We start from the raw sequence: 17,076 nt of genomic DNA, 5'->3' as shown, positions 1-17,076 counted from the left end.
GGCCTAACATGAAAGTACTATTTCTTAGATTGCACAATAGGAAATGTACACACTTAAAAAACAACAACGTAAGGTTAGGAGACCTTCTTCCCTCTGCTGTACGCCTTCAAGGAATCAGGACGTCTGTAGTGCCTGGAAGAATTGCCAGATTTTATGATTGTGCAGGCGAAAACTCATTAAAATCTATGCAACTGAAGAGGAGACTCTGCAATTCCGGAAGCTCTTTCTTTGCTACAATCATTTTCATGATTTCTGATTAGCTGCGAACTGATCCGTTGCAGAAGCTGCAGTAGATATATAAATTTCCCACAACGTGAATAATTCCCAGAGCCCGACAAGGCTTATTGCATGACAACCGCTCCACTGTTTTCATCGTTGCAGTGGATCATCTCCTCCTTGAATTCTTTGATGTCTAGGAAGTTCTGAGCGCTGGCCGAAGCCCTTTCAAAACTCCAAGCGCTGAAATGGTTCTCTGTGTGAACCCGCTGGTGTCTTATAAGGAGCGTGCTCGAAGTGAAGTTCTTTCCGCACTCCAAGCATTTGAACGGCTTCTCCCCGGTGTGGCTTCTCTGATGTTTGTTGAGCAGCGAGCTCTCGCGGAAGCTTTTCCCGCACTGCTGGCATTTGAACGGCTTCTCCGCCGTGTGGGTTCTCTCGTGTCTAATAAGGAGCGTGCTCCAAGTGAAGCTCTTCCCGCACTCCAGGCATTTAAAGGGTTTGTCTCCCGTGTGGGTTCTCACGTGAGAGATGAGGATGGAGTTGTGGCTGAAGCTTTTGCCGCATTCCGTGCACTTGAAGGGCTTCTCGCCGGTGTGCGTCCTCTCGTGGCAGGTGAGGTGTATGTGCTGGCGGAAGCTCCGGCCGCACTCCAGGCATTTGAAGGGCTTCTCTCCCGTGTGGATCCGCTTGTGGGAGGTGAGGTGGATGAGCTGGCGGAACCTCTTCCCGCACTCGGGACACTTGAACGGCTTCTGCCCTGTGTGCATCCCTTGGTGCGCAGTAAGGATCCCGCTCTGGCTGAAGCACTTCCCGCACTCCAGGCACTGATATGGCTTCTCCCCGGTGTGGGTTCTCTGATGTGAAGTCAGGCTCCTGCTCTGGCTGAAGCTTTTCCCGCACACCGGACACTTATACGGTCTCTCTCCCGTGTGGCTGACTTGGTGCCTGATGAGGTTGGTGCTGTCACTGAATTCCTTCCCGCACTCCAAGCACTTGAACGGTTTCTCTCCCGTGTGGGTTCTCTCGTGTCGGATAAGTTCCGAGCTCCGGCTGAAGCTCTTCCCGCAAACCTGGCACCTGAAGGGCTTTTCCCCTGTGTGAGTCCTTTCATGTCGAATGAGTTCCGCGCTGTGGCCAAAGCTCTTCCCGCACAGCAGGCAGTTAAACGGCTTCTCTCCGGTGTGGATTCTTTCGTGTCGGATAAGGTGGGAGCTCTGGCTGAAGCTCTTCCCGCACTCCCGGCATTTGAACGGTTTCTCTCCGGTGTGCGTTCTTTCGTGGGAAGTAAGGTGGATCTGCTGGCGGAAACTTTTCCCGCACTGCTGGCATTTAAAGGGCTTCTCTCCGGTGTGCGTTCTTTCGTGGGAGGTGAGGTGGATCTGCTGGCGAAAGCTCTTCCCACACTCCAGACACTTGAATGGTTTCTGTCCTGTGTGCATTCCCTGGTGTGCGGTAAGGATCCCACTCTGACTGAAGCACTTTCCACACTCCAGGCACTGATATGGTTTCTCCCCAGTGTGGCTTCTCTGATGTGAAGTAAGAATCCCGGCCTGGCTGAAACACTTTCCGCACTCCAGGCATTTATAAGGCTTCTCTCCTGTGTGACTCCTCTGATGTGAAGTAAGGTTTCTGCTCTGAGTGAAGCTTTTCCCGCACTCCAGGCATTTGAAAGGTTTCTCTCCGGTGTGGATTCTTTTATGTCGAATAAGCTCTGAGTTGCGCTTGAAGCTCTTTCCGCAGTCCAGGCATTTATACGGTTTGTCTCCTGTCTGGGTTTTCCAATGCATTTGAAGGCCTGGTGCATCATTAAAGCTTTCCGAATACGCCGGACACTCGTTCCTTCTTCCTCCTTTATGTTTTCCTGGATGGGCTGGGATTTCAAAGAAGCTGCTGTTCAGACAACCAATAGTTTCACCCCAATCCTGATCTGCCTCGTTTCCTGCCTGCATCTTTATCCCATCTTGATTCCCAAGGTTCTCAACCATAGCTGGAAATGTAATGCCTTCCTCCAACGCCTGATGGGCTTCCTCATCATTTTCTCTCTTCCACACATGCCCTGCTGAAATAAAAGAGAAATGTGATGTGAGGCAAAAGAAGAAAAATCAATTACAGAATACAACAGCTGCCCCAAACTTTCTACCACCTTGCCTCTCCCGGTAAACCAACAGTAACCCCTACCTAGTGAACAACTTCAGACCTTGGCATTCTTCAGACATTTGGCCTGCCGTTACTATTATTAAAGGGACCCCTGACCATTAGGTCCAGTCGTGGCCGACTCGGGTTGCGGCACTCATCTCACTTTATTTGCCGAGGGAGCCAGCATACAGCTTCCGGGTCATGTGGCCAGCATGACTAAGCCACTTCTGGTGAACCAGAGCAGTGCACAGAAATGCCATTTATCTTCCCACCAGAGCAGTACCTATTTATCTACTTGCACTTTGACGTGCTTTCGAACTGCTAGGTTGGCAGGAGCAGGGATCGAGCAATGGGAGCTCACCCCATCGCGGGGATTCAAACTGCTGACCTTCTGATCATCAAGTCCTAGGCTCTGTGGTTTAACCCACAATGCACCCGCGTCCCTGTTGCTATTATTATTTAGTTATTATTAACATTGATTTATTAATAACCTTCTAAACCACCATCTCAAAGTGATTTACACAATTAAAAACTCAGAAACAGTAATGAGTTTTTAACTGTGTAAATCACTTTGTGATGCTTGTTTAGAAAGTGATTACTGAGTTATTTGAAGTTCCACAGATCACTCTCCTTCCCAGGCTGAGAGGAAAAATGGCGAAAACAGGATATTTATTGGGACATTGTGATTTTTGCAGCTGCTGTTAAAGTTGCAAAACAACGAAGCAAGGGGCGGAGCAATGGAGAACTTCTGAAACAACAGTGGGATGTTAGCTCTGCCCAAGGCAGGATGGAGAACAGCAACAACCGGTAAAAGACAGACTAAACATTTTACAAGGAGAGGAAGAAACATCACGGGCAAAATAATTGCCACACACAGGAAGAACAAGGATATAGTTTGAATGCTTCACCTGTAGATTTATAAATCCCTTAATGTGTCAATACGAACGGAAGTCGTTAATATTGCAGTTATTTTATAAGGGATTGTTATTCTGACAGGAATGTAGTTGAAATTAATAAGATTTTGGAACGCAGAAATAAAGTAAATCATCAAACCATCAATTCTAGTATGCGGGGGGGGGGGGGGAACGGACGACTAAATTTTATAATTTGGCATCTGAATGATTGGTATTAGTAATTGTATTATAATTTGGCATTGTTATAATGAGGCTATTATTGGATTATTGTAATTTAATAAAAATTATTTTGAAAAAACAACAACTCAGAAACAACTAAAACATTTAAAACAAGATATTATTATTAGCGTATTATGGCGTGCAAAACTGGTATTCTGTTTTTTAGGATACCGTTTTATTGGTTTTTTTCATATTTTTGAATGCCATTTAGGGATCTTTAAAAACAGAGCAGTTTAGATGCGCTTTAAAACAAAGAAACAAATTTAGAATGGAGCTCTATCCAATTTCGAACAGAACTCACATTCATCGACCGCATTCTGGAGGGCCAGGCTTGCGTGGGATCGTCCGGTGGAAGCCATGAACATTTCTTCGAACATGGGGCTTTCCTCTTGGATATGCTGTGCCGTGATTTCTGCCATGTTCCTGTCATCTTTGCGGAAGCGGGTTGAGAAAAAAGAAAGAATGAGAATCGTAAAACTTCAGTCCTGGATACAACAAGATAGGAAGCTCCACAGGAAGAGGAGTGGGGAAAAAACTCGTGATTTGTTTGGAGGCAAACAAGACATAAAACCAAGGTTTGTATATAACGCTAAGGCAGCTTAGCTCCTGGCAGCAAACTACCAGCAAGGGAAAAGCGAAGCCCCTGCAAATTTCATCAACTTGTATCCAGCAGTGCTCACATTAATGTTAAACCATTGTTTAACTATGGTCAAACATGATAAATAAACAAGGCCATCAGGGGTTTTCGTCTTCACCTCCGAGCTTGCAGTTTGGGAAAAGAATTCAAAGCCCCAGATGTCACTTTGTTCCTTCTTCCTTTCTACATTACAAAAACCAATGTTCCCATAAACACCACGATTTACAACAGCGCACATCTACAAAACACGTTCTTACTAAGTGAGCCACAAGTTAGTGTAAACCTTTGGGGTTGGCCCTTGCTTTTCTGGAGACCCAAAACTCCACCATTCTCCCACAAAGGTGTCTTTGTGCTTTGCTCCTTTCACAAGTCACCTTGTTCTGGATGAAGGAAATTCTACAGGGAGCCCTATAGTTCCCAGACAACAGACTATCTCCCCACACATCTAAGGAGCTACCTGACAAACTTTCCTCTTCGCTGAACTCTCCTCTTTGTCACAGTCCCAGACAAACAGTTCTTCCTCTTTATGCCAGCCAGGAAATGAAGTCAGAAATCTTGTAATAATAATAATAATAATAATAATAATAATAATAATAATAATAATAATACTATTTTTATATGAAATAACGGCAGCAAGAGTACTATTGGCACAGAAATGGAAACAAGAAGAATTACCGACGAAAGAGGAATGGCAGATGAAATTAATGGGACTATGCAGAATTAGACAAGATGACAGGAAGGATTCGAAACCTGCGGGATGAGAGATTCTCAGAGGACTGGAGTAAATATGTGAACTATTTGAAAAGCAATTGTAATCAACAGATTACGCTAGTAGGATTGCAAGAAGTTTTGTAAGGAGGACTATGCGAAATATTGCAGAGAAAAGTATGAAGAGAAGTATTAGTGAAGGACTATTAAAAGTAATAGTGAAAGTAATGAAATGCAGATTAAGCGATAAAGACTGAAAAATCTTCAGATGTGGTTGATGGAAGTCTAAAACATTGAATCAGATAAGAAAATATGTAGTATGTTTTTTGGAAATTTCATGTAAAAATTAACAAAAATATATTTTTTAATAATAATTGGAGATTCTGATATTTCTGCCTCTTTCTGCCCCACAAAAGTCAAATCTTAAAAAAGCAAGATTCTTTTTTTAAAGCTTGCAACAGTTGGGTAAGGTCACTTTGGCCTCCAAAACATCCACTTGGTGTCTGTTGCTTGCCCCTGGCTTGAATTTGACATACCAGAAAGAGATGGAAAGATGACAAAGTCCTGACCAGAAGAGAATGGCAGATTTAAGTTGATGGATTAGGCCAAAATGGCCAAAATGACTGAAAGAAACAGGAAGACCAAAATTTTAATAAGGAATGGGGGAAAATTATAATTTATATTAAAAATCATTGTAAACAGTTAAAATAGTTAGTAGGATTGGAATAAAATTTGTAGTTTAATGGTGAATTTTGGATATAGAGTTGTACCTTCATTTTCGAATGTAATCTGTTCCAGAAGACTGTTCCGACTTCTGAAACATTCGAAAACCGAAGTGTTTACTTCCGGAAGCATTTACTTGCAGAAAACTCAATACGGAAACCGCGTGGCACGTTCGACTTCCGAAAAGCATTCGGAAACCGAAGCAGTCACTTCTGGGTTTTTGGTGTTCAAAAACCGAAGCATTCGACTTCCAAGATGTTTGAAAACCAAGGTACCAATGTAATGGAGATTTGGATTATTATAAAAGATGCAGGAGGAAATGAATTAACGACAGGACCCATAAAGGGGAGGAGGAAAATCCAGGAGATTCTTTGGAATCTTGTTGTTATGATGTATGTTGGATATGTGATTGTAAAACTTTAATTTGAAAAACCAAATCAATTTATTTACAGTCATACCTTGGGTTGAAGTAGCTTCGGGATGAGTATTTTTTGGTTGTGCTCTGCGGCGACCCAGAAGTAGCGGAGCACGTTACTTCCAGGTTTTGCCGCTCATGCATGTGCAGACGCTCAAAATGACGTCACGTGCATGCGCGGAAGCGGCGAATCGTGACCCGCAGATGCGCGGACACAGGTTGCGTTCACTTCAGGATGCGAATGGGGCTCTGGAACAGATCCCGTTTGCATCCAGAGGTACCACTGTATTTATTTTTTAAAAGGAAAGTGGTACAGTTGAAGAGGGACCAAGGATGATCTCCCAAGAGTCTTAGCGCAGGTCTGGCTGGTTTAAGCAACCAAGACTCCTTTAAACAGAGCCAACAGGCTGGTGGCCCTCTGTGGAGAAGGCACCTGGCATTTCAGGCTGAGAGGGAGCTGCCTGGATAGGAGAAAGGAAGACATAAGAGCTGGAAAGGTCAACCTATGGTGGCCCTGGCAAGCTTCTGGCAGCAGTTTGGCCTGGTGGCATGGATGCCGGCACTTGCTGCAGCTTTCCCAGAGTGGCGCTGATGTCGGGCCTGAGCAGCGATTAAAAAATCCCCAGAGATTAATGCAAATAGCCGAAAAGAGTGAAAGATCCCAAGAGATGAGAGCCTGCTGGATCAGGCCAGTGGATCAGGCCAGCGTCCTGTTCTAAAGCAGCCAACCAGGTGCTGAAGAGGGAAGACTGCAAGCAGGAGCTGAACGCAACAGCCCTCTCTTCTCCTGCACTTTCGAGAAACAGGTTGTGGAGGCAGAACATAGCCATCAAGATTTAGTAGCCACCAGATAGTCTTATCCTCCATGAATCTGCCTAATCGTCTTCTAAAGCCATCTTTAGGTTGGTGGCCATCTTTCGGAGGAAGAGAGGAGAACTAGCCCCACTGTACATCAGGGAGTGCTGTGTGGAGAGAGTCTTTTCCTTTAAATTCCTAGGAATTTACAGTGGTACCTCGCAAGACAAAAAACTCGCAAGACGAAAGAGTTTTTCGTTTTTTGAGTTGCTTCGCAAGACGAATTTCCCTATGGGCTTGCTTTGCAAGACGAAAAACGAAAACGTCTTGCAAGTTTGTTTCCTTTTTCTTAAAACCGTTAATACCCTATGGGAAACCGTGCTTCGCAAGACGAAAAATTCGCAAGACGAAAAAACTCGCAGAACGAATTAATTTCGTCTTGCTAGGCACCACTGTATCTCAGCGAAGACCTTACTTGGAAAATAAATACAACCCAGGTGGTTAAGAAAGCCCAGCAGAGACTCCATCTCCTCAGAATATTGCGTAAGAACGATGTCAATCAACACTTGATGATCTTCTTCTACTGGTCAACAATAGAAAGTGTCCTTTCATACTGCATCACGGTGTGGTAACCTGGTTTGACATCAACTGATAGAAAGTGCCTACAGAGGGTGGTGAATACAGCACAAGATATTATGGGCTCTCCCGTGAATCCGCTGGATGAAATAGCGGAAGAACATTGCCTCAGGAGAGTGAGGAAAATTCTCAGGGATAATTCACACCCTGGCCGGCACTTTTTTGATCTCCTGCCCTAAGGCAGAAGATATAGAAGCATGATTAGTTGCACCAACAGGGTAAAGAACAGCTTCTATCCGTGGGCTGTTAGGCTGCTGAATGAAAAGAGAACAACAGGGCAACTGACTTTCGGGTTTGGTGTGTGTGTGTGTGTGTGTCAGTAAACGAGGGGAATGAAGACTAAGAGAGCTGAGTGGCAGGTGCTCGTGTAATCTCACTGTATACAAGTTGTACAAGTGACAATAAAGTATTTCAATTTCAATTTCAATCGCTGCCTCTTGGGGGAGTGAATCCCACAGTTTAGCTATCTGCTGCGTGAAGAAGTCCTTTGTCAGTCCTGAATCGTCCAACATTCAGTTGGATGTCCCTGTGATGTTAACATATGAGAGTGCTGGAGATGAATTAGTTAAACAAGTTACCCAATCAGAACCCAGGGGGTGGAGTCAGAGGGACTATAAAACCAGCTCTAGGAGGGGTGAAAGGGAGTTGGTTGGTTGGAGTGGGAGTGAATTGGGATAGAGTCTATGGGTAGGTTGAGTTAGTGTAGTGAAATAAGTTGAGTCAGGAACAGTTAGGAGCTAGGAAGACAAGTAAATATCTGAGAGGTGGTTTTGTGAGTGAGAGCAGGTAGCGGAAGTTATAGGTCTGGATAGGCACCCCATGATTGTAATTGACCGATACCGTTTATGAAACCACACGCATGTTAAACTGCAATAAATAAACAGAAGTTTATGTTCCAATTTAACCCTGACAGGACTCAGTATTGTACCAGGTAGGGCCTGGGTGGTGGCAGAGAGAAATAAAGTGGTGGCACAGGGATCAATAGACGGTGAAACGTCCGGGGACCCTGTGTGATCGCCACACTCCCAGCGCTATTTTTCTGGGGAAAGGGGTGCCAGAACCCACCATGAACACCTCCCTTTTTCTTTTAGAATGGCACCCACCCGGGAGGTTATCAGAACTGAGTTCCGGTGAATTCCTCCTGGGGGAAAAAAGAAAAGCTCTGAATGTTCCCAAGTTCCAGCATTATGAAAGAGAGACAAACTCTCCCCCCCCCATCCACTTTCTCCAGCTTCGCTGACCTACCCCTGGTTCCATCATTCGATGTTAAGGGGCAAAAAAGCTTTCTATCTGCTTTCTCCATCATCATGGATAACTTGACACATCTCTGTCATCAGGCCCCTTTATTCACAATTTTTCTACTCTTAAGTAGCTTCCCCCCTCACAAAAAAATCTTTCCACATACAGTGGACGCTCGGGTTGTGAACATGATCCGTGCATCTGCGCACACACGGTTGCAATTTGGCGCTTCTGCGCATGCGCAAAGCATGAGTGCTTCTGCGTATGCGCGACCGCCAAAACCCGGAAGTAATCCGTTCTGGTACTTCTGGGTTTCAGCGGTCCGTAATCCAAAAAAATGCAACCTGAAGTGTCTGTAACCCGAGGTACGACCGTAGATGAATTACTCCAGCCCCCCAATTGTGAAACTGCTGTGTAAAATTGTAGTCTTTAAAAGCTGTGGGCCACCCCGCGTGGCACACTGAGAACAGAAAGGTGAGAGAAACATACTTTGAATGCAGAGACGGGGAATTTGCAGCCCTGCAAATACCGTTGGGACTCCCATCGGCCAAACTGAATTCCCAGCCAGCATGGCTGATAATCATGGAATTAATGGGAGTGGGGCGCCATCATCACCAGCTCCTCCCCCATCCATCCTACTTTCGAGAAAAGAAGTCTTAATAAATGCTCTGCTTCTGAGCTTCCCGTAGGGACCTGGTTGGTTCAACTGGGTGCTGGACTAATCTGGATTAGGAGCCGAGATTGGCTTCAACCAGCAGGTTCTAAAGATGAAGATGGCAGGATTATTTTCACACACTGCATTTATTTTGAGTTCCCATTTCTTGTGAGGAAAAATTGCTTTGGGAAACCATTATGGATGTTGCATTTGATCTAGACCAGGGTTTCCCCAAACTCGGGTCTCCAACTGCTTTTGGATTAATAATAATAATAATAATAATAATAATAATAATAATAATAATATTTATACTCCGCCCTCCCCGGCCAGAGCCAGGCTCAGGGCGGCTAACACCAATAAAATTTCAGTAAAAACATAGTAAGAAAAAAGAAAAAGAAAAACAAAACAATTTAAAATACAGGTTAAAATGCAGCCTCATTTTAAAAGTCAAAACCATAAAGGGAGGGCAACATAAGGGTCAGACTGAGTCCAAACCAAAGGCCAGGTGGAACAGCTCTGTCTTGCAGGCCCTGTGGAAAGATGTCAAGTCCCGCAGGGCCCTGGTCTCTTGTGACAGAGCGTTCCACCAAGTCAGGGCCAGTACTGAAAAGGCCCTGACCCTAGTTGAGACCAATCTAACCACCTTGCAACCTGGGACCTCCAAAATGTTGTCATTTGTGGACCTTAAGGTCCTCCGCGGGGCATAGAAGCGGTCCCATAGGTATGTGGGTCCTAGGCCGCATAGCAGGACCAGCAGTCAGGGATGATGGGAATCGTAGTCCCAAAACAGTAGGAGACACGAGCTTGGGAAACCCTGATGTAGTGCCTCAGGGTCCCTTCCAACTCTGCAATTCTATGATTCTATGACTCCCCCTCTTAGCCCCAGGTATACATTATGTTCTTATGAATGCCAATCATAAATAGGAATTGCGATTTCGGGCATCCCATTCGGGCATCTGGCTGGCAGCCAGGATACTGGCTTAGAAAGGTTCCCTTTGGCCTGATCCAGCAACCAATCTCTTCATTTTTTCTGCTTATGTGCCTATCTCCTCACCTAGGTTCTCCCATGCAGCTTGAGCAGATCAACACCATTCATTTAAACCCCATGGCTTCCCCACAAAGGATCCTGGGAACTTTAGTTTATTAAGAGTGCTGGGAACTGTAGCTCCATGAGCAGTAAAACTAGAGGCATCGGAACTGGCTATTCGGGATAACGTGAGGTGCGTTTTGTATGTGCTATCATTTCCTGTGCTGTCTCCTTTTTTAAAAAATAATAATAATAATTTCTCAGATATAACTTGCAATGCTAAAATTTAATATATAATAAACAACCAAAAGTAATTTTAAATATTTATTGCATCAACTCCCGCTGCTTTTAAATGGTTATGGTGGGTACAATAGGAAGAAACTTTTGAATCACAGCTTGAACTGGGTTTTGATCCTGACGCCTGTTCCCCTGTGAAAATAAGGTTTATACATATTAGTCTAACTTTTTGGGTTAAATTTGCTTTTCATTTCTACCTCAGATGCTATGCTTTGCATTTTTAGCTTTGGCCCAACCTGACTTTGTTTTTTGTTTTTGTTTTTTTTACTTTTTACTGGCAGAAAAGTGCTCACAATATTATTTATATTTCTTTTGCTTTGTGCTGTTATTTTATTGCTTATCCTGTTTCAGGAGAAGGTGAATATTGTCTTGTCAAGGGTGTTCAACTTGTCTATAAAATCCAATAAAAGAATATTTTTAAAACAAAATTTACTATAACATAGTATAGGATTTAATGCATAATATCCGTATCTACCGGTATTTTAGCCAGCAACCTCCATGGGGCACCTCCCAAAATAACTATAACAACTAAAATATTGGGAGGATATCATAAAATATGGTTGCCATACATTCAGAATTTCCCAGACAATCCATGTCAGCAATGTCGTTTCTGGCGATTTCCATTAAAACAACTTGCCAAAAAAAGCCAACAACTTTTGTGACCGTTTATTCAGGGTAACTTTTTGAAATACGGCAACCCTATCATAAAAGTTTTACATCTTTGCTTTTTGAATCTTGCAAAAAGGGACTGGGATTTTAGTGGGATTCTGTGGAACGACCACCATAACTTTGCATTCTTTCAGAAACCGGGGGAAATTTACCATTTTTGCTGGGCTTTTAGCAGCTGATGAGTTAAATCATTTTAAAGCCATTTTTAATTATGCTATGGTAATTGTTTTAATAGGGACGCGGGTGGCGCTGTGGGCTAAAGCCTCAGCGCCTAGGGCTTGCCGATCGAAAGGTCGGCGGTTCGAATCCCCGCGGCGGGGTGCGCTCCCGCTGCTCGGTCCCAGCGCCTGCCCACCTAGCAGTTCGAAAGCACCCCCGGGGGCAAGTAGATAAATAGGTACCGCTTACCAGCGGGAAGGTAAACGGCGTTCCGTGTGCGGCTCTGGCTCGCCAGAGCAGCGTTGTCACGCTGGCCACGTGACCCGGAAGTGTCTGCGGACAGCGCTGGCCCCCGGCCAATAGATGTGAGATGGGCGCACAAACCCCAGAGTCTGTCAAGACTGGCCCGTTCGGGCAGGGGTACCTTTACCTTTACCTTTAATTGTTTTAATGTTTCTATTTATTATATAATGTTTCTATTTATTATGTATTTTTTAATATTAGGGTGTGTGTGTTTTGTGTAAAACAATAGACGCAACACAATGTAGCGGTTAGACTGTTGGACTGGGACCTGGGTTCAAATCCTCACTCAGCCATGAAGCTCACTGAATGTCCTGGTCCAGTCACTGCCTGTCAGCCTAACCTAACCTCACAGGGTGGTTGTGAGCATAAAATGGAGAGAAGAGCCACGTGCATCACCTCAAACTCCTCCAGTGTAAAACACAGTAGTAGTAGTAGTAGTAATAATAATAATAATAATAATTATTATTATTATTATTAATACCCCGCCCATCTGGCTGAGTTTCCCCAGCCACTCTGGGCAGCTCCCAATCAAGTGTTAAAAACAATACAGCGTTAAATATTTAAAACTTCCCTAAACAGGGCTGCCTTCAGATGTCTTTTAAAGATAAGATAGCTGCTTATTTCCTTCACATCTGCTGGAAGGGCGTTCCACAGGGCGGGCGCCACCACCGAAAAGGCCCTCTGCCTGGTTCCCTGTAACTTGGCTTCTCGCAATGAGGGAACCGCCAGAAGGCCCTCGGCGCTGGATCTCAATGTCCGGGCTGAACGATGGGGGTGGAGACGCTCCTTCAGGTATACAGAACCGAGGCTGTTTATAATTATTAATATAATACTTATTGATATTAATAATTAAGTATTAATATTATAATAATAATAAACAAAGAAAAAACTGTCCTGTGACTATTTTTGTTGAAAGGCTATATAGTAATCTTTTTAAAAAACAAATAAACTAATGTGCTTTCCCTACCTTCCCTCAGTTAAGAAATCCTTGTAATGTCCCTGTTTTATTGGGGCATTCTTGGACTGTAGGAATTATCGCAGATCCACATACCAGTGTGTGTGTGTGTGTGTGTGTGTGTGTGTGTGTGTGTGTATATATATATGCAGGTTTTGGTGTCTTCGGGTGTCTTCCCGTGTAAGAGTCGGGGTGTCTGTGCGACGTTTCGACGAGGTCTCACTCGTCATCTTCAGGCTGGTGCTTTCGGCTTCTTGTTACTGGAACCTCCGGATGCTGCACCCCCCTGCAATCCCTACACAGATCTGGCTGGCACAAAGCACAAAACCACAGCTCGCCCCTATACACGAAGCCAAGCCAGAGCACAACTAAATGCAGCACAGCCATCTTCTCAGAAAAACTCTTCACAAGCTCAAGAGGTCAAGACACGAAAGCTTTAGCAACTAATCTACACTTAATGACCCACCCAGTGATATTCAGAATATCACTCATGAAATCACTCAAGATATCCCTCAAGTAATTAAGGAACAAAAGAAGAAAAGGCACACTAATCTAGGAACTTCCTCTCTGCCCAGAACGTTGGAGGCTATACACCACACCCCTCAACAGTATTTATAGGAACTCAAACACCAGATTCTGCTCTGTTCCAGTAACAAGAAGCCGAAAGCACCAGCCTGAAGATGACGAGTGAGACCTCGTCGAAACGTCGCACAGACACCCCGACTCTTACACGGGAAGACACCCGAAGACACCAAAACCTGCATATATACCATATAAACCTGCATATATACCAACATATAAACCTGCATATAAACCTGCATATATACCAACAACCAACTCCCCTTTCTTGACGTCCTAATCTACAAAAAACCTGATGGCTCCCTAGGACACACTATCTACCGGAAAAAAACACACACCAACCGCTACTTACATGCACAATCACACCACCACCCTGCACAAATAAACTCCGTAGCCAAGACTCTCATCTCCAGAACCAAACGCCTGGCTGACAAAGACCACTTGACAACTGAGTTACAGAATCTCTCAAATGTGTTAATCGCCAATGGATACCAGAAAAACAGGGTTACGAAGCTAATCCAAAAAGAAACACCCCCCAAAAACCAAGACACAGAAGAAAACAATGGCATGGCCCTCCTTCCTTATATCAAGGGCACTACAGACAAAATCAGCAAAATCCTCCATAAACACAATATCAAAACAGCCTTCTGCACCAACCAAAAAATAGCCAATATCCTCAGAAACCCAAAAGACAAAATCCAGCTGGAAAACCAAGGGGTTTATGAAATACCCTGCAAAGTCTGCCCAGCCACGTACATTGGACAAACAAACAGACGAATAAATGCACGTATCGCAGAACACAAGAATGCCGTCAAAAAAGAAGAAAAAACTTCCTCTCTTTTCCAACACATGAAAGAAACAGGACATGAAATTAATTTTGCAGATTCCAAATTGCTCTTTAACATGGAACATCACCACAAGAGAATAATCATGGAAGCCATCGAGATAGAGAAACACCCTCACAACATGAACAAGCGTGACGACACGTCCCGCCTGCCAGACATCTGGAAATTAGCCCTCCCCACAAAAACCGACACCAGAACCAGAGGCACACAGAACGCCGTCACCAATCAACCACACCAGACCCAAACCCAGACCCTCTCCACAGACATATTACAGACTCCATCCAGTAGCCAAACTATAGTGGCACCTCCGGATGCTGCACCCCCCTGCAATCCCTACACAGATCTGGCTGGCACAAGGCACAAAACCATAGCTCGCCCCTATACACGAAGCCAAGCCAGAGCACAACTAAATGCAGCACAGCCATCTTCTCAGAAAAACTCTTCACAAGCTCAAGAGGTCAAGACACGAAAGCTTTAGCAACTAATCTACACTTAATGACCCACCCAGTGATATTCAGAATATCACTCATGAAATCACCCAAGATATCCCTCAAGTAATTAAAGAACAAAAGAAGAAAAGGCACACTAATCTAGGAACTTCCTCTCTGCCCAGAACGTTGGAGGCTATACACCACACCCCTCAACAGTATTTATAGGAACTCAAACACCAGACTCTGCTCTGTTCCAGTAACAAGAAGCCGAAAGCACCAGCCTGAAGATGACGAGTGAGACCTCGTCGAAACGTCGCACAGACACCCCGACTCTTACACGGGAAGACACCCGAAGACACCAAAACCTGCATTCCTGTACCCGTGAAAATCTACGAAAGCATATATATATATATACACACACACACACACACACACACACACAGTTTTATAATTTAGAGTATTCATTTAAACAAACTTAAAACATCAATGACTTCCCTTCTTCTCTTTCCATGGTTCATTTTGCATACCATAAATCCCTGCATATTTTACATAGACCAAACCGTTCGGTATTCCATTATTACATCCATCAAAACTTATTTACATTGTTGAATTTATCTTAATGCTGTCAACGTTTTCAAAAGTACACAATTCCCCGTACCCCCCCCAAATATTCAATAAACATTTTCCAATCTTCTTTAAACGTACGGTCCATTTCCATATACCACAGAAGTACCGTATTCATAAAGAGATCATGACAGGAGTCTGTAACCCGGCAGCATCCAGATTATGCTCTTAAAAACTTGTAATCTGGACCAGCGTCCATTTCCCACAATTGGCCAAGCAGATGTCTGTGGCAAACCCACGAGCACAACAGAAAATATCCCCTGCCCTGATTTCCAGCAGCTGGTACTCAGAAGCATTACAGTGGTACCTCGGGTTAAGTACTTAATTTGGTCCGGAGGTCTGTTCTTAACCTGAAACTGTTCTTAACCTGAAGCACCACTTTAGCTAATGGGGCCTCCTGTTGCTGCCGCGCCACCGGAGCACAATTTCTGTTCTCATCCTGAAGCAAAGTTCTTAACCTGAAGCACTATTTCTGGGTTAGCGGAGTCTGTAACCTGAAGCGTCTGTAACCTGAAGCGTATGTAACCTGAGGTACCACTGTACTGCCTTGGACCATGAAGGGGAATCACAGCCCTTAGAGCAGGGGTCAGCAAACTTTTTCAGCAGGGAGCCGGTCCACTGTCCCTCAGACCTTGTGGGGGGCCGGACTATATTTTTTTGTAGGTGGGGGGAATGAATGAATTCCTATGCCCCACAAATAACCCAGAGATGCATTTTAAATAAAAGCACGCATTCTACTCATGTAAAAACACACTGATTCCTGGACCGCCCACGGGCCGGATTTAGAAGGCGATTGGGCCGGATCCGGCCCCCGGATCCATGCCTACCCATGCCTTAGAGCTAGTACCCATTGATAGCCTTCTCCTCCATAAATTTGTCCCTCTGAAAGATCATCAGGGTTGGCGGCAGGCCCTGCCTCCTGTGGCAGCGAGTTCCATAGGTTAACGACGCACTGCAGGAAGGAGAGCCTTCTTTTAGAGAAGGGTGGGGGGCTTTTCCATATCCACTTTTCTGCACGCCATGCAGAGCTCTCCCCACCCCACCCCCACAGCTGCCTTTACGGCAGCTCTCAACCTGGCTCCTGACAGCTGCTTTGACCAAGAACTCCCATCACCAGCCCCATTTGTTGCTGTTGTTATTATTACTATTACTATTATTATTATTCTGTGTAAATTATATGCTTAAGGTTGCACACCGCCCTGGGATAATTGGATAAAGAGGGGTATATAAATTGAATAAAACAAGAGCTGTTCGTCTCCCTCGGGGAGGTGGTGGCCTCTCCTTCCTTGGGAGGTTTTGAAGCAGAGCTTGGATGGCCACCTGTCATGGATGCTTTAGCTGATGCATTGCAGGGGGTCCGACTAGAGGACCCCTGGGTGTCCCTTCCAAGTCTAAGATTCTATGAAATAGCAATAATAGGAGGCAAGGAGGAGAAAGGACATTGCGTGCAGTGAAAGGAGGAGCAACATCAGGGTCTGCTGCGCAGACGGAAGGTGACTGGGTGTCCTTTACTAGCCTGTGTTGTGAACCACCCTGAGATCTTTGGATGAAGGGCGGTATAGAAATTTAATAAATTAAAAATAATAAATAATACTCCCCAGGCTGCATGTTTCCCACCCCCCCTCTCTCCTCCTTTTCTACAAAGCCTGGAGCTTTTTTGGGCATTGCAGCCTCTCCTTCTTTTCTTTTTTTTTTGCACCCGGAGCCAGACTCACCAGATCCGTCCCCAGACACGGAAGATGCAAAACCTGCAGCCGCCTTCCGACGTTCAGACGGGGCTCCAGCTTCCAGGAATGGTGGGGGGGTAGGGTAGAGAGTGGGGGGTGAGAGGGGCGTTTGCAACCGGAAATAGATTTCTCGGGGCTACTCTAGGACTCCGGGCTCGTTTTAT

At 44.8% G+C, this 17,076-nt stretch overlaps 1 protein-coding gene across 1 annotated transcript in view; it reads right to left on the bottom strand.

The window, feature by feature from the left end:
- The window catches only part of LOC309527308 (uncharacterized protein), an 18,497-nt gene extending 1,479 nt beyond the window's left edge, over positions 1–17,018 (bottom strand). The window contains exons 1-3 of the mRNA XM_082214047.1: positions 16,901–17,018; positions 3,790–3,918; positions 1–2,278 (exon numbers count right to left, since the gene is read on the bottom strand). The exon at positions 1–2,278 is cut by the window's left edge and continues 1,479 nt beyond it. Of these exons, the coding sequence (XP_082070173.1) occupies positions 342–2,278; positions 3,790–3,907 (2,055 nt within the window). The 5' untranslated portion in view covers positions 3,908–3,918; positions 16,901–17,018 and the 3' untranslated portion in view covers positions 1–341. The remainder of the gene's footprint in view (positions 2,279–3,789; positions 3,919–16,900) is intronic.
- Between the last annotated feature and the right edge of the window lie 58 nt (positions 17,019–17,076).

The sequence above is a fragment of the Podarcis vaucheri genome, assembly GCF_965113315.1.
Source record: "Podarcis vaucheri genome assembly, chromosome: 2".
NCBI lineage: Eukaryota > Metazoa > Chordata > Lepidosauria > Squamata > Lacertidae > Podarcis > Podarcis vaucheri.
Note: the sequence above shows the minus strand (reverse complement) of the source record. Positions and strands in the feature narration are given on the sequence as shown.